This window comes from Nansenia antarctica (assembly GCF_963989245.1).
Source record: "Nansenia antarctica genome assembly, chromosome: 2".
Classification (NCBI taxonomy): Eukaryota; Metazoa; Chordata; class Actinopteri; order Argentiniformes; family Microstomatidae; genus Nansenia; species Nansenia antarctica.
In genome coordinates, this window is record NC_137675.1 from 64,487,184 (window position 1) to 64,510,575 (window position 23,392).

The 23,392-nt window shown below is 44.7% G+C and overlaps 1 protein-coding gene across 1 annotated transcript in view; it reads right to left on the reverse strand.

Annotated features, from left to right (window-relative positions):
- Nucleotides 1-23,023, reverse strand: part of ttyh2l (tweety homolog 2, like) — a gene marked incomplete at both ends in the record, with an annotated part of 41,416 nt that extends 18,393 nt beyond the window's left edge. Inside the window, 6 exons of the mRNA XM_080524853.1 lie at nucleotides 2,303-2,375; nucleotides 3,802-3,897; nucleotides 5,988-6,208; nucleotides 9,634-9,745; nucleotides 15,026-15,198; nucleotides 22,895-23,023. Coding sequence (XP_080380979.1) covers nucleotides 2,303-2,375; nucleotides 3,802-3,897; nucleotides 5,988-6,208; nucleotides 9,634-9,745; nucleotides 15,026-15,198; nucleotides 22,895-23,023 — 804 coding nt within the window. The remainder of the gene's footprint in view (nucleotides 1-2,302; nucleotides 2,376-3,801; nucleotides 3,898-5,987; nucleotides 6,209-9,633; nucleotides 9,746-15,025; nucleotides 15,199-22,894) is intronic.
- Nucleotides 23,024-23,392: the final 369 nt, after the last annotated feature.

Sequence of the window (23,392 nt, forward strand, 5' to 3'; positions counted from 1 at the left end):
CCTTCGATACCAGGGTCCAAATGTAGACCCGGAACCTTTTTGCCAGGCTGCGTGTGACGTGTGACGCTGCACACCGTTGATTGGTCAATGGAAATCGTCATCCCATGTTCATAGATTTCTTCGCTAACCGCCATCTTGAAATACCACATTCGCTCTTGGAAAATGTCACTACAGTTTCTGTAATAGCTTATTAATAAAGATTCGAAAAAGTATGCTGACCATCGTATTATCTTAGTTTAATGTCATTTCAATGCATCATAGAACTTTTATTTACAACAAGCATAACACAAAAATCGCTATTATGCACCTTTTTTGCCCGTGAATAACACCGGCTGTGAATGTGGTAGAAACACAATACTCCTTTGCTAACTTCACCATCGGTATACGGTCATTTTGAGCCCTTAACCACCGCGCTGACACCCCGAGAAGTTATGCTTTTAACCGTAAACTCAATGAACCGGGAGTTCACCCGCTGCTGCTCGCAGCACCGCGCCTGCTGGTTGAAAGTCCTGTTGACAGCGGGGGCAGAGAAACGTTTTACCAGGGAATTCGCTCCGCGCTGTGTCGACGGTGATAGGAGTGTAGGATCGACACCATTCAAATGGTTTTGGATTCCCTGTCCTCTCCCCTATCCGGACACGTTTGAATTGTTATCCTAACCCACGGTAAACCGAAGTTATTAACCCGCAAAGGGTGCCTCCGTTTACCGGGAGTTCACCGCTGCTCTAAGCAGCAGCACGTCATGGAGGATATCAGCGGGGGGACAGACAATTTCTACCAGGGAATTCGCTCCGCGCTGTGTCATAGACCGTGATAACAGTGTCGTATCGACACCATTCAAATGGTTTCAGATTCCCTGTCCTCTCCCCTATCCGGACACGTTGGAATTGTTATCCTAACCCACGGTAAACCGAAGTTATTAACCTGCAAAGGGTGCCTCCGGGCACCGTGTTTGTCCGTGAAGAACACGGCACACAATGATACTACAGTTCATAAAGCAGACAAGTGAAGGCAGTGGTTTTAAGGGTTCAAAAAACATGACTTTATTATGTGTACATAGCTTCCTCTCTCTCTTTCTCTTTCTCTCCAAAAAACCACGGTTAATAATATACCACATGCCGAGGAAAAAGTATACGATAGCTTCAAGTTCCTCCATGTCGCTGTTGTTGTGGCTGTGTTGTGTCTCGTGAAAATATACGTCACCACCATGGCGCGCTTTTATGACGCGTAACTCCGCCTACTATCGCCTACTCCTCCTACTAGTTACTGGTCTGTTGTGTATAGTGGAAAACCAGAACTGATCAAAAGCGGGCCGAAGCGACCCGAACCGAACCGACCCGACCCGAGCTGGGCCGCTGATGGAAAAGCGCCATAAGTCTAGAGTAGATGTTTGTTCCCACTAAAATATCATTCAATGCATTATGGTCCTGATGTAGAGCTAACTCCCCAGGCCAAGAGTGTGTGGCACAGCTGTCCAGCTGTACAATCCTGGTAGATAATCCACACCCTGCTTGGCTATGGGTGTTTGTGTGTGTGTGTGTGTGTGTGTGTGCGAAGAGAGAGAGAGAGAGAGAGAGAGAGAGAGAGAGAGAGAGAGAGAGAGAGAGAGAGAGAGAGAGAGAGAGAGAGAGAGAGATTGACCAGCTTGTAATTGATGACAGCTAGGTTACTGCTTTACAACAACAACTATATAGGCTCTAACCTAAATGGCTGGGGGCTCGTAATCAGCTTTGCTGTCTACAGGGACGCACGCACGCACTCACGCACGCACGCACGCACTCACGCACGCACGCACACACTCACGCTCCCACCCACACACACACATATAATAATATGATAATCTGCAGAGGCCACATAGATCAATATTATGACTGTATTGATGTAAAACAATCCTCACACTGCCCTTTCAATGCAGAGGACTTATTACATCTCAACATTAACTGCTGAGGAATTCATAATGTAACATTTTGCAACGGTCAATAAATAACCTTTGATTACAGTGTTTTTTGTGACTAGCAGGAGGTCATTATAAGAGCATATTTGGTGACGACAGGGTGTGTTTTCTAACCTTCACCCAGACTCATAGGGCTTTCACACCGGCAGTTCCGAACGCCGGTTCGCGTTCGCGTTCGCGTTCGGAAACCTCAGAACGTTGGCGCTGTCTGGCGAACGAGCCCGCGTTCATACCAGTGTATACCAGTGTTCGCCAGACAGCGCCAACGTTCTGAGGTTTCCGAACGCGAACGCGAACCGGCGTTCGGAACTGCCGGTGTGAAAGCCCTATCAGAGATACAGTACTCACCACGGCTGTAGCAGTGCCTGCTCCCAGCGACGCCCAGCTCAAGATCAGAGTCAACACCCCAAACACCATTATCCTGAAGGAAATCAAGAACAGAGAAAAAGAGAGAGGGAGGAGAGGGAGGAGAGACAGACAGATGGATAGATGGATGCTGGGAATGTGAGATACACAGAGCACCTGTGATGCTGTTATTTTGCTGTTATCACCTATAGAGGGGAATTAAAGACTGACTGAATGGACACTTTAAAGCGCCTTTCCTTTAGTAATCTGTTCGACTGTTATCTTTCATGTTTAATCAGGAGAGTAGCAGGGGCAAAGCTAGTCAAAGAAAGCCTACATTTTATTCACTGTTTTGGAAGATAATCAATCGATAGACTGTGTTGGCTCCTAAACACCTTTCCATCTCCATCAGAAATGAGTTCCAGTTTGCGGCAAGTCTAATTCACTCAATGAATAGCCCCAACAGACTTAGTCGTCTGATGAATAAACATAGCATTGTAGACCATTATCCCCCACACTCTGCGAACAATGGTACAGCAGAGGCTGAGAGAAGACGGGAGGATAAAGAAGACAGAGATAAACAGAGTGAAAAAAGAGAGAAAGAATTGCTCCCCTTTGGACGCTAAAAGGCAGCTGAGGGTTTCGGGTTCCAACTCGCTCCTCTGATCGTCTTAAAAGCACCAATAAAGTGGTCTGGGAGTACTTAATAATTAGTTAAGGGTGCATACGCATCCTGGCAAAGCGATCAATAGGCATTAGTGAACACCATCCGAGGGAAGAGAGGAGAGAGATCTGGAGCATCTTCCAATAACACTGTTACAGAGGCTGATCAATGTGTACATGAAGATAGAGCAGAGAGAGAGAGGAGGGCTAGGATGTTGTTATTTCTCTGGAACATCAGTGCTGGACACACTGAATATCAAGGTTTATTGTAATACAAAGACTCTGCCAAGGCCAAAGTCTATGAATTAGATTTGAAAAATAACTGGTCCATTGTCGACGTATCCAGGGGCGCAAGTAAACGACGTAGAGAGCTGTGACTGTAATGGAATCTGAAAGGAGGTAGAAATCGAAGGATGGGCTCATTGTAATACATGGAATGTTTGATACCATTACTCATTCGATTCCATGCATTACAATAAGCCCGTCTTCCGATGTCAGGTTTCAACAGCTTGCCTGTGTAATTGTATCTGGTTGGTATTCAACTCATCTCCCTCATAGCAGTGAGGCTGGGTATGGGCAGATAGGGGGATGGGAGTGAATGGTACCATTGGCTTTATCTGTTCCTGTCCATCCCGACTGGAGGAGGCTGGAGAGTGACCCAGCCGCCCCCTGTGTTTAGGGTGTGGGACAATCAGCCTGGCTGAGGCTGCTGCTGGGACTAGAGACTAAAGGGAAGACTAAAGGGAAGGGCCCAGGGACTGAAACACACGCACGCGCACACACACACACACACACATACACACACACACACACACACACACACACACACACACACTCACGTGGTAAGCAGCCATCGGGACTGCTTGGCCATCCCTAGGCATGTAACCAGGCAGATGATCAGGTCCAGGATCAGCAGCAGCAGGTAGGTCAGCCATCTAAGAGCAAGGGGGATGAGGCACCGCATTTAACACAAAAAATCAGGCTACATACAAGCACAGAAATTCAAATAGAGAGAAATAGGTCTAAGCAACTTCCATATGTGTGTGTACCAGAGAGAGAGAGAGAGAGAGAGAGAGAGGAGAGAGAGAGAGGGAGAGAGAGAGAGAGAGTTGGTGTTCAGGTTGAGTGAGAGAGAAGGTGTGTGTAAAGTATGTGAGTGCGTTCACATATGTGCCTGTTGTCACTTTAGTTAGAGCCTAACAGTTAGGCCGCCTAACTGCATCCAGTCCGCTGAGTTAATAATTGAACAGGACAAATCCATAGACATGAATATTTCATGTGCTAAAGTGTCTTGCACTGGAATGGCCCACTTTCCGCTGGTCTCTCTCTTTGGAACGTGTGTGGCTTACAGTATGACATAGACGCATGTCGGCATGCATACAAACTGCCATAGCCCATCGCCCCTAGGGCACTCTGAGGCCTACGACTTTGAAAACCTATCCAGAACTGGCCCACACAGAAAATACTGAGGGCAAAATACAAACTTTATTTTCAAAATGACGTGACTGTTTACTTCGCCAGTTGAGCAGACTCATGATGAGGTAGTGTTGGAAAGCCCCCCCAAACCCACTTATCTGTGTGGTAACCCTACACCACGAGAGCCTAATGTGACCACACAGCTTTATAGAGAAAATCCTACAGTATGCGGGTGGGGGGTGCCTAGTGATACAGTATTGTTATTAGATTTGTCTGTATAAATGCAGACAAATGTGTTCTAATGAAGGGCAGAGGCAAGGAGGAAGTGTGGGAGGAAGAGCTAAATGAGTTGAGCGATAGAAAACAAGCGAGAGAGAGAGAGAGAGAGAGAGAGAGAAAGAGAGAGAGAGAGAGAGAGAGAGAGAGAGAGAGAGAGAGAGAGAAAGAGAAAGAGAGAGAGAAAGAAAATAAAACAAGTGAGAGAGAGAGAGAGAGAGAGAGAGAGAGAGAAGAGAGAGAGAGAGAGAGAGAGAGAGAGAAAGAGAGAGAGAGAGAGAGAGAGAAAGAGAAAGAGACAAAGAAAGAAAAAAAAACAAGTGAGAGAGAGAGAGAAGAGCGTGCCTTTCCCGTTCAACTCTGGCCTCAATGAAACACTACCTCTTCATCAATACAAAAGCTCCTCTGGCAGTTCATAACACACTGACTCCGGACTGTGGAAATCCAATCATCATGGAGGTCATTTGTGTTTTCTCTCCAAAGTCCAAAGGAACCAGTGCAGTCTTGAGCTTTAACATGCCCAGCGAGAGCCACGTGGCGGTTGTGTGATGATGTCATTGTCAGTGATTGAACTAGGTCAGTAACAGTGACAGTAAAACAGGAAGTGGTGCGGGTTGATGTGGGTCTTCACACCAGTCACACCAGGGGTAGCCAGGGATCATCAGACCCTATGAGTAGCTACAACTAGGGTTGTAAAATTCCCATAACTTTCTGATAATTTCCAAAGTTTCCATATAGAAAACATATGGAAATTATCAGAAAGTTTCCCAAACTTCCGGGAATTTTGCAACCCTAGCTACAACACAACACTACCTGTGGTCTTCTTCTATGTGTTGAAATTACCCAAGACACTGTGCTGTAGACCCTTGACTAACAGGCATAGCATTGGTTTACCTACAGTATAAGCTATGAATGTGTCACAGGTTAATAATTTAAAAATTAATAAATAATTTTGCCATTTAGCAGACGCTTTTATCCAAAGCGACTTACAATTACGAATTACAGGGACATTCCCCCTGGAGTAACTGAGGGCTAAGTGCCTTACCCAAGGGCACACTAGTAGTGGTGTGGCTTCAGGCGGGATTTGAACTCACAACCTTCCGATCCCAAGTCCAACTCACTATCCACTATCCACTAGACCACCACTTAAGACAGCTGCAGGTAGTGTTATGCACAGAAGGGAAATGAGTGACTGTGATTTGTGAGCACCAAAGCATGACCGGAATGGACAGAAGGGGTAATTTCCTCAACATCAATTTATTTTATAAATAGATTCATCTAAAAAGCCCAGGTCAAGGTGACCATGGGGAGGCTGCTGTGCTGTGCTGTTCACCTGTAGTACTCCATGTAGCCCGTCTGGTCTGCTATGGCTGCCAGATCCACCTTGGCCTTGCTGATGTCTGGCAGGGCAGACAGCTGTCTGATCACGTTGTCGGCCATCTGCTGCATGAAGCGCAGGACCTCGATGTAGTCGCCGTGTGTGGCGAATATCTCATCCAGTCTGGCCAGGTGCTGCTTCAACCCTGATTCCATGCTGCCCAGGGAGCCAGTCACCTGGGGGGTGGGGGGGAGACGGAACAGATAGGAAAGAAAGCTTGGATAATGTCTTGTTCACTGAGATGTTCTATATCGAATATAACTGACCATGTGAAGACATCTACAAAGAAGTCTAAGGTGAGAGGAATATTAATCACAGCTTGGATTGGAGGGACAGCAAAAAGAGTCTGTGGTGTCTTTAGACAGGAGGAATAAGAACGGAACAGAGTTTAGTGGAGGGGAAACACATTTGACTTTTCCGAATGAGGACCGCCACACAGGACCTAAACAGTGCCTAAATAAAACTCTAAACTAACTTTGAACTGGACCAAGACAGCACAAAGAGTCAACTTAAGCGTGGCAGTCAGGAGTCAGGAGTCAAAAGCACTTTGAAAAGCTTAAGATAGCATGGTGACAATTCACACGCGAAAAAACAATTCAACTGCACAGTTAAACCTTCACCCTTCCCTTTTCAATGAGTTGCAAAACCCCATGTTGTCAGTATGCCTAGAATTATCGGCCATTTCATTGAGCGAGAATTGACACAGTGGGTAATAAGATGATCAATGTAGGTTATAGAGAGTGAATGGCTGATTTCATGCTGGAGAGTAATGTTAGGATAGTCACAGGACAGATGTATTCCTTCATGGTCTTCACTGTATGGGCCTGTGTGCGCTTTGCGTGTCTACGTGAGAATGCGTTCATGCAGCTGAGAATGTATTGATGCAATGTATTGATTTGTCTTGTGTGTCTGTGTGTGCACTGTGCATATCTGTGTACATATTTGCATGTGTACTAGGGTATGAATGTGCATGTGTGGGCCAGAAATACTCTATTTGTCTTCTCTAGAAGTAACACGTCTTTGCCAACCTCGAGACAGTTAAGTGAGTGTTTGCTCATAATGTGAACAGACAGACCTGGACAGAGTACAAGGGGCAGCTCAACTTTCCAAACAGATCTCTCACTGGGTAAGTCCATCTTTGAGCAATGCTAACACAGCACATTGAAAAGCAACACAGATCTCAAGATCTCAGAGTCTAGAGCTCATTGAATTATGCTCAATGAACACTCGCTCACCTTACAACTCAAATTCTAGTCACACAACTCGAGTCACACAATTTCAGAGAAAAACATTCACACGCATGAATAGGGAATTATTAATCAAACTCAATCAAGTGTTCATAATTCCAGTCCTCTAGCCCTAATATCATACACTCAACATCCTGTTGGCTACCATTAACATAGATTGTATTTGTTCCTCTGTAGAGCTAAGTAAACCAGCCATGTGGTTGGACAGTATGAAACTCATCCTCTGCTCCTCCGGTCCTTAGGGGGGTTTCTGATGCCAGTAAACCTCTCCGATGCCCTGCCGCCGTGCGTTCATCCTCCATCCCAGGCTCAGCCTCAAAGACGCCCAGGAATCCTATCTCCTATCTCCAGCCCAGGCCTGCCTGGGTGAAATGGAATCCATCGCTTGGCTGCCCTCCATGCTCCATATTTCACTGGAGCATATTGTCTTTTTATAAACCAAATTAAAGCTAGATAGACTTAACAGGCTGTTCACAAGAGTTACACAGGCTTCTCTAGCTCTCCCACGTGACGTATTCGATTGAGGCTTATGTCTTCACTTCAGATGCCAATTTCCATGCAATCTGGTTTCCTTTCCTGATGCCTTGGGTATATCATGTCATCTGAGAAACTCTTAACAACACTAGTGTCTATGGGTTGTAACTGAGATGGGGTCATGTAACACAATTGTTTGGAAAGGCTCTGAACTGCTCAGTAAAAGCAAGTGGTGTCTGTTTCTCAGTTACTGCACATTACACCTACAGTAGAATTGATTAATTTAGTGGTAATCACAGTCCCGCTCACTTCTGAAGCAGTCACAAGGTATTGTTCTCATTCAATTTCAAAGAAGGGATTTCTCATCATCCCGATCACCAATTGCCATACTTCCTCATTAATTTGTTTTGCATACTTACATTGGTACAGCATACATTGGTACAGTACAATAATTTAAATGATTTCACTTACACAATAAAATTAATTAATAATTAATAATTAAATTGCATTTAAATAATGCAATTACATTAAATAATTTATGAGCATAACGCTTCCAAAAGAGGAAGAGGACAGTGCTTCAGTTAGTGTCAGGGATATATGTATTTTGTACAAATGTTCTACCAAGCTAAAACCTAGCGTTGCCTCTGTGACAGAGCCTACAGTACACTGACAGCCGGTAATGACTAGCAGAGACTGCCAGAGTTGACTTTTTATGAAGAAGAGATGAGCCTTGCCAAACCATCAGTGGCCCTGTGCGTGCACTGTGTTCTCACCACAGAGCAGCCAAGCAGATCCTAAATCACAGCAAATCTGTGGCACAGGGCTGGCAGTCTCTGTGCTTGTTTTAGCAGGGGATAAGTCCCCAAGCACTAAATGTGTCTAACACTGTTTAAGTGTTATGTCTACATCTAACACAATAAAAGTAGAAACAGATAAACAGGTTCAAACTGGGAACAGTGACATCAGAGAGAGAGAGAGAGAGAGAGAGAGAGAGAGAGAGAGAGAGAGAGAGAGAGAGAGAGAGAGAGAGAGAGAGAGAGAGAGAGAGAGAGAGAGAGTATTGCCACATGCTGGATGTTATTTCAGGAATTTAGCTCATCTTTAGATATCGATAGGGGAGAGGAGAAGGCACTACATCACTTCTACAGTGTCTGTTTTATGCAACTATGGAGTTCTTTGTTTCTCTGCAGAACATGTGTTTCCCACACACTATCCCAGCATGCGTCACAGGCTCAAAGAAATTGATGGCTATATGCACCATGGGAAACTCATCAAAGCAATCAATCAAAACACTTTTCAGTTCCTACTTATACTGCACAAGTGGTTACACATGTATCACCTTTATCTTAATCACCACTAATGCAGATAAATGAATCCCTGCTTTCCCACTGTGATTACTGCTTCCTCCATAACCCCCCCCCCCCCCCCACATGTCCCACCCCCTCTACTGTATACAGGTCAAGATAATTCGTCTGGAGCAGACACCCCGAGCCCCAAACTCAGTCACCCCCTCCAGCTCCTGGGTGCTCATACAGGGTGGCATAATGGTCCCCTGTGGAGGAAGCTGTTTTAAGGCAGACAGGCACCCCATTAACAGAGGGGTGGGGCTTTGTATAGCAGGAATGGGGGTGTAAAAGTAGCTATACTAAAGAAGCAGGTTCTCTGAACAACAGAATACTGTACTGTTGTACTGTTGTTCCTGTGCACAGGAGAGCTTTTCATGAGGTACTGATGGGAAACAGCAATGTGATAGTGAAAGAGCATCTCTCTATATATATTTATCATCATCATTAAACATGTGGTATCATGTCACAGTAACACTTTGGGAGAATTCAACACTCTGCATTGGCATTGGCAGACTGCCGTAGAGGGTTTCTTACCAAGTTGTCGATGCCACCCAAAGTGTGGTTGGCATTGTAGAGTGAGTAAGTCAGCTGGTACACTCCGTCATTAGTTTCACTGTTTCCATAGAAACCCACTCCTACAGCAGAGCTGTAAAAAGAAGAAATAGATACAATGTGTATGAGATAGTGTAATGAAAAAGATGCACAATCTTCTTTTCATTTCCTCATGCTGCATGCACATTCTACTTGATTAAAGTCCTATATTCAACACAGAATAAATTAATCTAGAGGTTGTGGATTTTTTAGAAAAGGGTTGTGGAAGTCAGCTTTATCGGTCTGTTTTTGTTCAACACAATACAACACTGCTGAATCCGAGGCCCAGACCTACTGTAATAATGACACAAACTCACACGTGGAACAATGCATGAGGAAATGGAATGCTTTACATCAGCAAATGGAAACAGCAAACAGAGCACTGTTTTTTTTAAAGAGCCTCTCTAACCAAAACAGCTGTGGAGTCAAACATATGCTAAACTTCTGTCTTTGTCCCCGGTCTCTCCCCACACTGGGTGGAACAAACTTCACTAGGTTCACGAAGTCCACTCTGCTACACAACACTGACAGTGGGACAGTGGGGACTAGAGGCTGCAGAAGCAACATTTTCTTTCAACTTTTCTTTCTCTCTCTCCTTTCATCCCTCTCTCTAGCCTGGTTACCATAATATGGTGTCAGCCAGCCTAAATTCAGAGTTGGGAAGAAAGACGTCTCTAAAGTGTGATAGCTCTCACCTTTTCCTCCAACACCTTTCTCTCCCCTCCGTTCTGCTCACTGTCATGTCGCCCCTCCATTTCTCACCATATCATGTGCCGTGACGCTCCAGTTAAATATAACTTTCTCAGGAGTCTAAAATCTCAAGGATAGGACACTCATCCCTGAGCTCCTCTACAATACATCACCATTCTGTTCCTCCAACTGAACACTGCCGCTTCAGGACTTTTTTCCAAGCCAAATCCCAAAGGTATCCCATTGGAATCTACAGTATGCTTGTGTCCCACCTGCCTGGCAACATCCACATGCCTCCACGGGGTACTAATAGGACTCATGTCGTCAGATCCCCTGTGTGCTACCATTGACATGCAGAGAGACATGAGTAGAGAGACATGACTAATGATGTCATTCTATCATACTGTATATATGATGGCAGTGGAGTCATTCTGGTTGGGGGTCACAGGTTTAGCCAAACTGGGCTACAGGGTTCCATGGTGGAACGTCATCAATCACTGTATTGACAGAGTAGAGAAGAGCAAAGCCCCATTCTACCCTGCACACACAGACACACAGACACACAGACACACATACACACACACACACACACACACACACACACACACACACACACACACACACACACACGTACACACACGCACCCTTCAGTCACTGCCAATATACTGTACAGAAAGTGAGACTGACCTAGGAACACAGAGACAGGGATAATACCATATGCTGTATATTGAAAACTCCCTCCCATTTCTTTTTAATCACCCAGCAATTCTGGGAAACTTTCTATTGTAGTCTGTGGTATAAGACCGCATGATATGGTTCTAATGAAAATGCTGCACTTTCCCGTTGCAGTGTTACTATGAATGTTAAGAAACCACCTTCCATAAAAAAAACATTTTACAAACAGACCACAGGCTAAATATAGGAGATCCTCAAACGTAATATACACAGACGGCCAGATGGACCTAGCAGGCATGCTGTTATCATTCTTTACCAGAGAGAGACAGAGGACAGGCGGATACACATCCTGTCAGGGGGGTGGGGCGTGGGGGTGCTATTGGTGTGTGTGTGTGTGTGCATTAGGTGTATGTGTGTGTGTGTGTGTGTGTGTGTGTGTGTGTGTGTGTGTGTGTGCGCGTGCACGTGCGTGTGTGTGTGTGTGTGTGCGCGTGCACGTGTGTGTGTGTGTGTGTGTGTGTGTGTGTGTGCGTGCGTGCATTGGGTGTGCATGCGCATTAGTAGTGTGTGTGTGTGTGTGTGTGTGTGTATGTGTGTGTGTGTGTGTGTGTGTGTGTGTGTGTGAGTGTGTGAATGAGGGGGTCTCATAGCTATGACGCATGCCATGGACTCCCAGGCCAGTTCCCTGAGGCCATGATGGGGCTCTGCTTGGCATTAAGGAGTCTGCCTGGAGATGCTCCCTACTGTCTCTGTCACCGTCTCATTTGACATTACCAGCATGCGCCAGGAGCTATAATTCAATTAACAACCCTAGAGAAAAAACAAACAAGGATGAATGAAGATATGTCGGTGAACATTTGAAATATCTTGTTTTAAATGAAACAGGGATACTATACTGTGTCTATTGAACTAGTGTATTAGAATACAGCCGCTCCATGCTAACTACTTAGATGTGATGTACTTAGATGTACTTAGATGTACTTAGATGTACTTAGATGTGACCCATCTTCAGACTGTACTTTCTTTGATTTCATTCATTAGAACCAAAAGGTTCCTCTGGTCAAATCTGCATTTGTTTGAGGACCTTGAAAGCACTAATAACTCTCCAGCGTCACCACCACCCAGCCATTAATGTCCCTTATGTTGCTTCTAATGATCCTCTAATGACACAGGGAATCGAGAGCACTTGCGCTCATCTTAGGTTCTTTATGTGCTGGATATCAATTAGTGCCTCTGTGGTCGGTCAGAGGGATGTCTGCAGCTGGGTTTCCGGCAGTTCCCAATGGGTTAGTTACATACTGTAGCATGACAGTGTCTCACTGCCATATGCCATACAATATGACTACAAGACCATGTCCCCAAAGTGTGCTCTTTCGCTTTCGCTTTCGCTTTCGCTTTCCCTTTTCCCTTTCTCTCTCTCTCTCTCTCTCTCTCTCTCTCTCTCTCTCTCTCTCTCTCTCTCTCTCTCTCTCTCTCTCTCTCTTTCTCTCTCTCTCTGTCTGTCTCACTGGTGCCTGCAAAACAACAGTTTATGTATGAACTCTTTCATGCTGCAGCTGTCTCTATTATGTGGTGAGGAAAGGTTTCATTCTGCTGTGTTGTTTATAAAGAACATGTGTTATAAAAATCCACCCAGTCAAGAGGTCTTCTTGGATAGTCAAAAGCTCAAGTTACTGTATAAGGAATGATAAATTCCAATTTGTAGAACCATTATAAGGAATTGGCTATTATATATACTCCACTTCAGTGATCAATAAAATGGATAATAAAAAATGACATTAAACTGGCCATACTTAATATGCCATGTGATCTGACCTTTCTGTGGATGTGCCTGTGTATCGGAGGTATGCAAAAAGATGAATTTCCATTTCCATGGACAATGAAGTACTTTTCTTCTCTTTACTTTTCTAAATCGCATAACCTATTAAACAAGGACGCATATAAAAAGACACATCACTGTGATTGGAGTCTAGGTATACAAAGGCATTAAGCCAGAGATCACATCGCAAATATCCATATTTATATAAACAAGTGTCCTAAATGTAAGAACAGAATGTTCAGTCATATATGGAGAGGTAGGAAGAGGAGGAGGAGGTAGTGCTTCACATGTGTTTACAAAGTTAGCCGTATTCTGCAAACACATACACATAAGTGAATAGACAAGGCGGACCATTTCAACGAGCTAATTAGAAGCAGCATACCGGATTCAGAATGCTTGTTTAATTAATAAACGAGAGACCTAATCTCCAGTCTCTCTGCACAGAACAGGATGGCAACTATTCAGGCAGTGAAGAGTTAAAGGCGCTCATCATGCTGCAGCACTTAACACTACAACGGGCCTTGTGTCTGAGGCAGGGAATGTGAACAGCAAACTAATTCAATCAAGGCCTAGCACTTAGATGACTGTCACAAGATTAAGCTGAAGCCTTCTCAAATCCAATCAAGCACTTTGGAAGAGTAATTTGTTCTCTTTCATTGGCATTATGAAAACCGAAAGGATGTAGGGCAAAGACGACCGCCCGCCCAGCTCTCTTCTCGCACTGCCCCATCTCCATTGTCTTGTCCGATTGCATCACTAACCCATCTGATTTCCATAATTCCAAGATGAAGGAATGCAGTGGGTGGATGGGACCACCACCGTGTCTATTTGATGACGATGGCTGCGTGTGTTGCAATTCAGTCACATTGGCATTGAATCGAAGGGAATTGTTCCACTCCAAATTCGATTGACTTTGATCGCCTCTACCTTTTACTTTTTCACGGTCTGTAATCTCATGATCTGTAAAGTAAATGGACTGACTTATGCGCCTTATTCCAAAACGCTTTACAATGGCCTCTCATTCACCCATTCACACACACATTCACACACCAATGGCGGCAAGCTAACATGCAAGGTGCCAGCTCGGTCATTGCGAACAATTTCGGGTTCAGTGTCTTGCCCAAGGACACCTCAACATGTGGCCAGCCGGGGTTCAAACCGCCGATCTGACGACCTTGCGATCATTAGACGCTGGCTCTACCTCCTGCCCACAGCCGCCCCTTAAAATGAATGAATGAATGAATGAATGAATGGTCTTTATTGTCATTGATATAGTACAGGTACCAAACAACGAAATTTGGGAGGGGGGGCTCCCCTGGTGCTAGGAGAAAAAAAAACTAAAAACAAGAAGGGAAAAGAGCTGGTTTACATAAAAAAAAGGCTATGTACACTATCCACTATACTATACTATACAAATAAAACACTGTGCTGTACTCTATGCTATGCTATACCTATTCTAACATTTCCTATTCTCTGAACCTTATGTACCCTAGGGTTGTCATATTGCACATAGTGTTATTGCACTGTGTCACAGTTTGCAGGTTTGAAGTGTTTGTGTACACATGTGTGTATTTGTGTTAAAAGTGTAGTAAAGTGTATTAGTGTTGTTCGGAATCCGTAACCCTCCATTCTGATGACATTTGTTCATTATTGGAGGTCTTAACCCATCCGCTCGTCAACATATATTTGTCTGTTTCCCATAAAGTTATAATGATTAGTGAAAGACTAGCTTAAACATAGCATTACTTTACCTAACTTGATGTTGCTGTGAACTTGCTGTGAACATGCTGTGATGTCACAAATCCGATCCAAAAAACTTAAAAGGACTGTTATTCCTGGGGACATTCTTTAGCTATTCACAATGAAATCATTGTCAAGAGGTTAGTGTATACCCAATCTCCTTCAGCCCCTGTCTACAAGTCAGTGGGCTTGAAGAGCACGACTATCACAGCGCAGATCCAGTACTGCTGAGGTGGGCTGCTTTATCTACAGTACCACAGCGGTCTAGCATGGGACATATCTGTGACTACTCACAGGTCCATGTAACCATGCAAATTTACAGACATAGGTGGACTGGGAACTAAGGAGTTGCAATGGTGGGATAACAGGCTGGATAGACGTACTGTAACAGACGCCCAGGTAACTACTCACCATAGGATGAGGCCAGTGATGACAGTGGACCAGGTGACACAGCAGGAGTCAGGCCTCTTGCTCTCATCCTCCTCCTCTCTGTGGCAGCAACACAGGCAGGTCAGGTAGATGGCCAGCACCAGCAGGCTCAGGCCCAGCCCCACTGCCCCCACACATGCCAGGAAGACCAAAGACTAACAAAGAGAGGGAGAGAGGCAAGATGGGAGAGAGGAAAACAAGAGAAGAAATGCATTTTTTTCTCATGTCATAGATAGTCAGGAGTCTTTATATGTTATAGGCGTGAGTGATTATGTTGATTATGTGACCCCACCCCACCAAGAGAGCATCCTGTTTGAGAGAAGGATCTCCCTGGGATCACGTGACACAAATATGTAAAGATATGTTGGTTTCACCAGTCAATCATCACTTTACATAGCAGTTCCCTGTCTAAAGTTAGAGAGAAGGGACTTCTGTCAAGGGACCCAGCCTGCAGCTGAGAAGCCTGAGGGGGAGTGAGGAAGGAAGGGAAGAAGGGAGGGGGTTGGGGTGAGGGAGGGTAAAGCAAAGCTGTTAGTGGTGGTTTTAGAGGGTGTCTGCAAGGCCCCTTCACTGCACATTGCCATGGTAACCCCTTGGGACTCTGGGTTAAGGGGAAAACAGAAATGATCAGCAGCTGTTCGAGCGGAGCATCATGTGATGAGGCAGTTTCCAAACAGTCTTGTGATTACTGAGCTTACAGTCAGAGCTTGCTGGATGGAGGTATAGAATTAGAGGGGAGGGATAGAGAAAGGGAAAGCCAAAAAGTATAGTCAGGGAGAAACATTTTTGTGTTTGGATTTACTGTTAAGAACGAAGTTCTAACTATAACAACTATTTTCTACAAAAACACTGTTAACATTTGGAGATGGTGCAATTAACACATGGATAAGATAAGATACACTTTATTGTCCCCAGGGGGAAATTTGTCTTGGACATTTAAAGGGATTTTGCTTCACACATCAAACAAAAATGCATAAACAATTACAGACTTGGGTTATCTTGACAATAATTAGCCCATCATTTGGAAAGTTGAATTCTTACCACTAATCCCATGGCAACCATGTCTCTCCACACTGATTTCAAATGGCATGGTTTTTATAACTCTGACAAGTAACCTTTTTATTTCTGCAGAACATTCACAGGATATGCAAGTCTGTTCTTTCCTCAACTAAATTTTGTTCATCAAGTTATGTCAATCATAGCATTATCATACACTGATGAGCCAAGACATTATGTGACCACTGACAGATGAAGTGAATAACAGTGAGTGCGATGCTCTGGGCAATGTTCTGCTGGGAAACCCTGGGTCTGGCCATTCATATGGACTTCAATTTGACACGTGCCACCTACCTAAACATCGTTGCAGACCAGGTAAACCACGTCATGGCAATGGTATTCCCTGATAGCAGTGGCCTCTGTCAGCAGAATAATGCGGCCTGCCACACTGAACACATTGTTCAGGAATGGTTTGAGGGCCATGATTGTCCATCTGATCCCATCCTACAGGCAGAGACTAAAAGTGTCAAAACCTGTAGTTAAGTCGTTCAGAACATGGAACAGCGAGGCTAAGGAGAAAACCAGCGCCTGGTTAGAGCGGGCTGGCTGTGACGAGGGCTATGTGGAGTGGGCGGGGGCTGAGGCCGGTAACGACTTGGATGCGTACACTGACACTGTGACGTCATTCGTCAGCTACTGCGAGGAAGCGTGTGTTCCAACTCGGACCAGGGTCAGTTATAATAATGACAAACCCTGGTTCACAGCCCAGCTCAGAAGGCTGAGGTTGGAGAAGGAGGATGCCTGGCAGAGGGGTGACAAGAACAGGTTTAGAGACGCCAGGTACAAGTTCGAGGCAGCTGTTAAGCAAGCAAAACATTGCTACTCTGAGAAACTGCAACAACAATTCTCAGATGGCAACGCTGCCTCTGTCTGGAAGGGTCTAAAACAAATCACCAACTATAAACCAAAACCGCCTCAGACCACAGAAAGCACTCTCCTTGCAAATGAACTGAACAAGTTTTACTGCAGATTCGAACTACAGTCTGCCCCCTCTACTACTGCCCCCCCTCCCCCCCCCCCTCTCCCCAACCTCCCCTCCTCCTCCCTTCTCTCCCCTGAGCCCCACCCCCTCTGCCCGCCCACACCTCTCTGTCTCAGAGAGAGAGGTGAACCGCCTGTTCAAGAGACAGAACCCCCGGAAGGCGGCCGGTCCGGATGCTGTCTCACCCTCCATGTTGAAGTTCTGCGCTGACCAGCTGTCCCCTGTGTTCAGCAACATCTTCAACTCCTCCCTGGAGTGCTGTCAGGTACCAGCCTGCTTCAAGACCTCCACCATTATCCCTGTCCCCAAAAAGTCGAGGATCACAGGCCTGAATGACTACAGACCCGTTGCCCTGACCTCTGTAGTCATGAAGGTCTTTGAACACCTCGTCCTTGCCTACCTGAAGTCCATCACAGACCCTCTCCTAGACCCCCTGCAGTTCGCGTATAGAGCCAACAGGTCCGTGGAGGACGCGGTCAACATGGCTCTACACCATGTCCTAGAACATCTGGACACGGCCGGGACCTACGCCAGAATCCTGTTCGTTGACTTCAGTTCGGCATTCAACACTATCTTGCCACCCATACTGGAGTGTGGGCTCTCTGCACTGCAGGTGCCTGACTGCAGGTGGATCACGAACTTTCTGTCCAACAGGACCCAGCGGGTGAAGCTCGGGAAGTCCATCTCTGAGCTGACGACCATCAGCACCGGTTCCCCGCAGGGCTGCGTCCTGTCTCCCCTCCTGTTTTCCCTCTACACCAACTGCTGTACCTCCAGCCACCAGTCGGTCAAGCTCCTCAAGTTCGCGGACGATACCACCCTGGTAGGGCTCATCTCCAGGGGGATGAATCTGCTTACAGGAGCGAGATTGACTTGGTGGTCTCCTGGTGCACCCGGAACAACCTAGAGCTGAATGTTCTTAAGACAGTGGAGCTGATAGTGGACTTCAGGAGGAACCCACCCCCTCCCTCTCCAATCATACTGGGAGGCACTCCAGTCACCACAGTGGAGTCATGCCGCTTCCTTGGGGTGACAGTCTCTCGGGACTTGAAGTGGGGGCCCAACATCGACGCCCTCACAAAAAAGGCCCAGAAGAGACTGTTTTTCCTGAGGCAGCTCAGGAAATTCCACCTTCCAAAGACCACGCTGGTGAACTTCTACACGGCCATCATTGAGTCCATCGTCACCTCCGCCATCATCATCTGGTTCCCCGCTGCAGCGGCCAAGGACAAGGCCAAGCTGCAGCGGGTGATACGCTCGGCGGAGAGGGTGATTGGCTGCCCTTTGCCCCCCCTTGAGGCCCTGTTTAAAAGTAGGGCTTTGGGGAGGGCCAGGAAGATCATGGCTGACCCCGCACACCCAGGACACGGTCTCTTCGCCCCGCTCCCCTCAGGCAGGAGGGTGCGGTCCCTAAAAACTGTGAAGGCCCGACATACACACAGCTTTTTCCCCACAGCCATCCGGCTCCTAAATGCCGCTGTCCCCCCCCCCCCCCCTGACCTGACCCCTATCTATCTACCCTCCCTCCACCCCCACCCAGAGAGCTTTGGACTGTCTGGATATGAACACTTGATCTCTGCACTTTATATTTATATTAATTATGACTCTTGCACTTTGATGTTGGTTTGCACTGTCTTGTCCTGTCTTGCACCTGTCCTGCTGTAAACCGTGCTCCATTGTTCCAAACCAAATTCCATGTCATGGCAATAAAAGTCTTCTGATTCTGATTCTGATTCTGATTAAGTGTTCACGGTGTTGCCCTGGCCTCGAAATTCTCCAGATATCAATCCGATTGAGCATCTGTGGGATGTGCTGGAACCACAATTCTGATCCACAGCGGCTCCACTGCGCACCTTACATGACTTGAAGGATCTGCTGCTAATGTTTTGGTGCCAGATACCACAGGACACCTTCAGGGGTCTTGTAGAGTCTATGCCTTGGTGGGTCGGAGTTGTTTTGGCAAACACGGAAGACTAACAGTATATTAGCATATTAGGCAGGTGGTCATAATGTTTTGGCTCATCAGTGTATTTCAATAGCTATAGGAGGGCAATTCCACGGTAACAGAATGACCCTGTTACTCGATCTTTCACTTTCAAACGTATGCCAAACAGAAACCTTAATAAAAAAGTTGAGAAAACTATACAACTCTATGCACAAGGACTACTTCTACGATACTAACTGAAAATGAAAAGAAAAACACATTTACAGTGCAGCTTCAAAGTTCGCTAATGGAATGACCCTAAAATCTCCCTGGGTTATTTATGTAACCATGTTTCCCCAAAACTCTGTTCAATATCTGCTCCAAATTAAGATTGAAATATTTCTATAGAAACAGTGGGGTGTTAGCTATCATATCTTTTGAGTTTGAAAATATCTCTTTCGGTTGTTGAGCTACAGTAAGTGAAGTGGATTTACATCCGGTAACAGAATGGTCGCATTGTTAACAAAGGATGTAGTGGCAGGAAGGTTCACACTGTGCATACTACACAGAGACACAGACACAGACACACACAGACACAGACACACACACACACACACACACACACACAGACACAGACACAGACACAGACACACACACACACACACACACACACACACACACACACACAGACACATAGACGAGCATGTGAGCACTTACGCACGCACACACACACACACACACACACACACACACACACACACACACACACACACACACACAGTTATTGACCTGATATAACTAGAGACCTTCCCGAGACAGGCTTGTTACAACATAATTTACTGTCATGAAGAGAATGAGCACAGGGTGGCTTATTAGAATAAAAGGTCATGCGCACATGACCAGAAATGAAAGAAATCACAATTGATGGGTAATTTCATAATCCAAACCATGAGATGTATCATAGGACTATGAGACTGAACTACTTCGCTTCAATAATGAATACTTTGAGAACAACACGTAATTGGGACACATTGTACAGGAGGGGCCCTTCACCAAGACATTCACCATTTTAATGTACGTGTTCAATGTATTGTATGTAATAAATTGCAAATAGCAAGTGATTGTTTCATTTAGGATTTACAAACCTTTCAGTTTCATTGTATACTTTATTCCACCACCTTAGCAGTCATGTTTTAATTAGCTAGATTGTGGCTTACTGACATAAGTAGTGGAAAATAAAGGTACAGTTGGTGTGGCTGACTTACTGTATAAGACTTACAAAACTGGTAGGTATGTTTCGAGCAACATGGGTCAATATAAATCTCTGCCAACTTGCATGTCCTGTCCCACGTCACACTAGCCAAAGAGTTAATCAAATCATTTGCTAATCCTCGTCTATGGAGACTATTGTTAGTGAGCCAAGAGTAGGCCTAGCCTTGTATAGAGTTTGTAATCGACTCAGCTCTAGACTGATTCTCTGTCACTGCTGCTCAGCTCAAACGCTCTGGAGCAGCGCACTTTCGCCCAGTTTCACACACTCTTATTCTAATTTTCCAGACCATTATTTTTTAATTAGACATGAAGGACATTTGAATTCAACTGACTGCAATCCTATTACAAAACCACAGAGAGACAGATACAGTAGGCAAGGAGGAGAGCGAGAGAAAGAGAGGGAGAGAATTAAGAAGAGGAAAAGAGAATGTGTAAAAAGTGGGAAAAGAGGGAAAAGTGGTACTGGAAGCGTCCTCTCACACAGTTATTCCCACAGCGTCCCTGACAAAGCTCAGCTCAGTGATTGCATGTTCAATGATCACCGATCTCTCCTATTCACCAGGATGTTTTTTTCAAAAAGGTTCTTGAAAAAAAAATATTTGAAACACCCTAACAGGAAGAAGTGGCCATTCCACCTGATCTGTTCTTGCATGGTTGGGGCTATAGCGAGACATGCTATTGCTTTCTCAGACTCATTGCTCCAGACAGCAGAGTAAGAGCTATTTTCAGACTTGACAGGCTAGGTCAACTCCTCTTCCACTGAGAGGCTCTCTCTGGCTCCACAGAGGCCTACCCACCCCTCTTTGACTCGTTTTTTACTGAACCATTGTGACAAGGGTGAGGTTCAACAACCCAGGAGGACTTGGGACATGGGAAGAGGACTTAAATTAATTCTGAGAAGACTGAAGTCTTCTGCATGGGTTTTTATACACATAAGGATATTGAATATTGCTTTGAAAGTGTTGTACACTACCTACTGTGACTTGGACATGGTTAAGTGATCTGTGTTAGTCAGGAGAAGAGTGTGTGTGTGTGTGTGTGTGTGTGTGTGTGTGTGTGTGTGTGTGTGTGTGTGTGTGTGTGTGCATGTGTCTGTAGTTCAAGTATGTAATCAGTGTGTTATTAGTATTCTTGCATCATTACTTTTTAGAAATAGTTTAATCCCTGAGAAATACGTGAATTGTTTGTACCCAGATTGGCCATTTTCCTTTTGTGGGATTCATATAGGCCTAATGTTAAATAGAATTCAAAGCCTGAGTCCGAATAATGATTAAGACATGAGGAATCCAAAACAATGGTCAAAAGTCACCTATGAACTGTCCAAACCCTCCTTTAGAAGATTATATCGGCCAGTATGGAATATCAGCTCTCTATGTCTAAAAGTAATATAAAGCTGCGGCTTGGAGTTTTGTTTCTTCATACTATTTAATGTATTTCTAATCTGGAGGTTGGCCTGTCCAAATGAGTTATTGAAGATGTGTGTCTAATGTCCAATTATTAAACTATATGTCTACAAAATATTCACGCAGGAATACATATCTTTTTTTAAACTCCAGAAACCATTTCAGAACAATCTGAGATGGTGGGTGTCTTTTGACCATTGATTTGACAGGAATGACCCACAGGTCATATGTCCCCATGTGAACATCACCGTATGTGTCCCTGCTCTCTGGCACTGGGTCAGCTACACAGAGTCAAGCATGAAAGAGGTGGTTACAAACAGCTCTAGGCAACTGGGGGTCATTATCAGAAAGTTTCAAGTAGAGATATGTGTAATATTGTATTGCTGTCTTTATAATCTATTGATCTGTATCATACTTGACGTTATCCCTTCCTATTGAGAATAACACGACTTAGAAAGGTGGAGGTTGGTGTGTGAAGTTTTATAAACCTGTAGTGATTTATTCATTTCAAATGATGGAATTTCATAATTTGTATTGAAAAGTTATAACATGTACAGTACAGGCCAAAAGTTTGGACACACCTTCTCATTCAATGTGTTTCCTTTATTTTCATGACTATTTACATTGTAGATTCTCACTGAAGGCATCAAAACTATGAATGAACACATAGGAATTATGTATTTAACAATAAAGTGTGAAATAACTCTAAATATGTCTTATATTTTAGATTCCTCAAAGTAGCCACCCTTTGCTTTTTTGTTGTTAATAAAATATATAATAATAATATTTAATATAATATGTGTTAATAATAATATGTTATTATATATATAATATTATTATTATATATTTTATTAACAACAAAAACATATTTTATTAACAACAAAAAAGCAAAGGGTGGCTACTTTGAGGAATCTAAAATATAAGACATAGAGTTTATGCTTAGAGATGCTTAGAGTTATTTCACACTTTTTTGTTAAGTACATCATTCCACATGTGTTCATTCATAGTTTTGATGCCTTCAGTGAGAATCTACAATGTAAATAGTCATGAAAATAAAGGAAACACATTGAATGAGAAGGTGTGTCCAAACTTTTGGCCTGTACTGTATGATAACCATTTAGAGATTCATCTAGGACTTGATCATGAAATTGTAAACAAAACAAAGCTGAGGACACTTTCTCGTTCCGCGGCTGCTCTTTACGCACTGTACCAACCTGCTGGTAGTTGGCGTCCTCTGGTCTGAACGTGTTGTCGACGGACTGGAAGGTCAGGCTGATGTGGGGGAAATTGTGCAGCCAATAAGTCCACCATGGAGCAATGTAGTCCAGCCGTGCAGTGGCCATTCCTGCCTAAAAGTGTTTTCGGACCACTGAAAACTCGCTTCTTTTCCTTGGAGAACTCAGGAGCCGCTTGGTAATCCCAGTTGTTTTTGTACAAAAACAAACCATGAATCCGTGACTTGGAGAAAATGTGGCAGTGAGTGTAGCGCAGGAAACACAATTGAAATGTACTCCCCTCAGACTCTTGCTCCAAATACAAGGCATAACAATTCCATTCTCTTGGTATTTCCGTGGTCTTCCAGTTTGTTGTCTGTTTCGACTGATCGGTGCGCTCAGCTGCGCTTGGCGTTGCACTACTGTACACAAGTGGCTTTTTTGGACAGCGCCGCTCGCGCGTGAATCCGATCCACGAGACCGAGTAACGACGCGCCC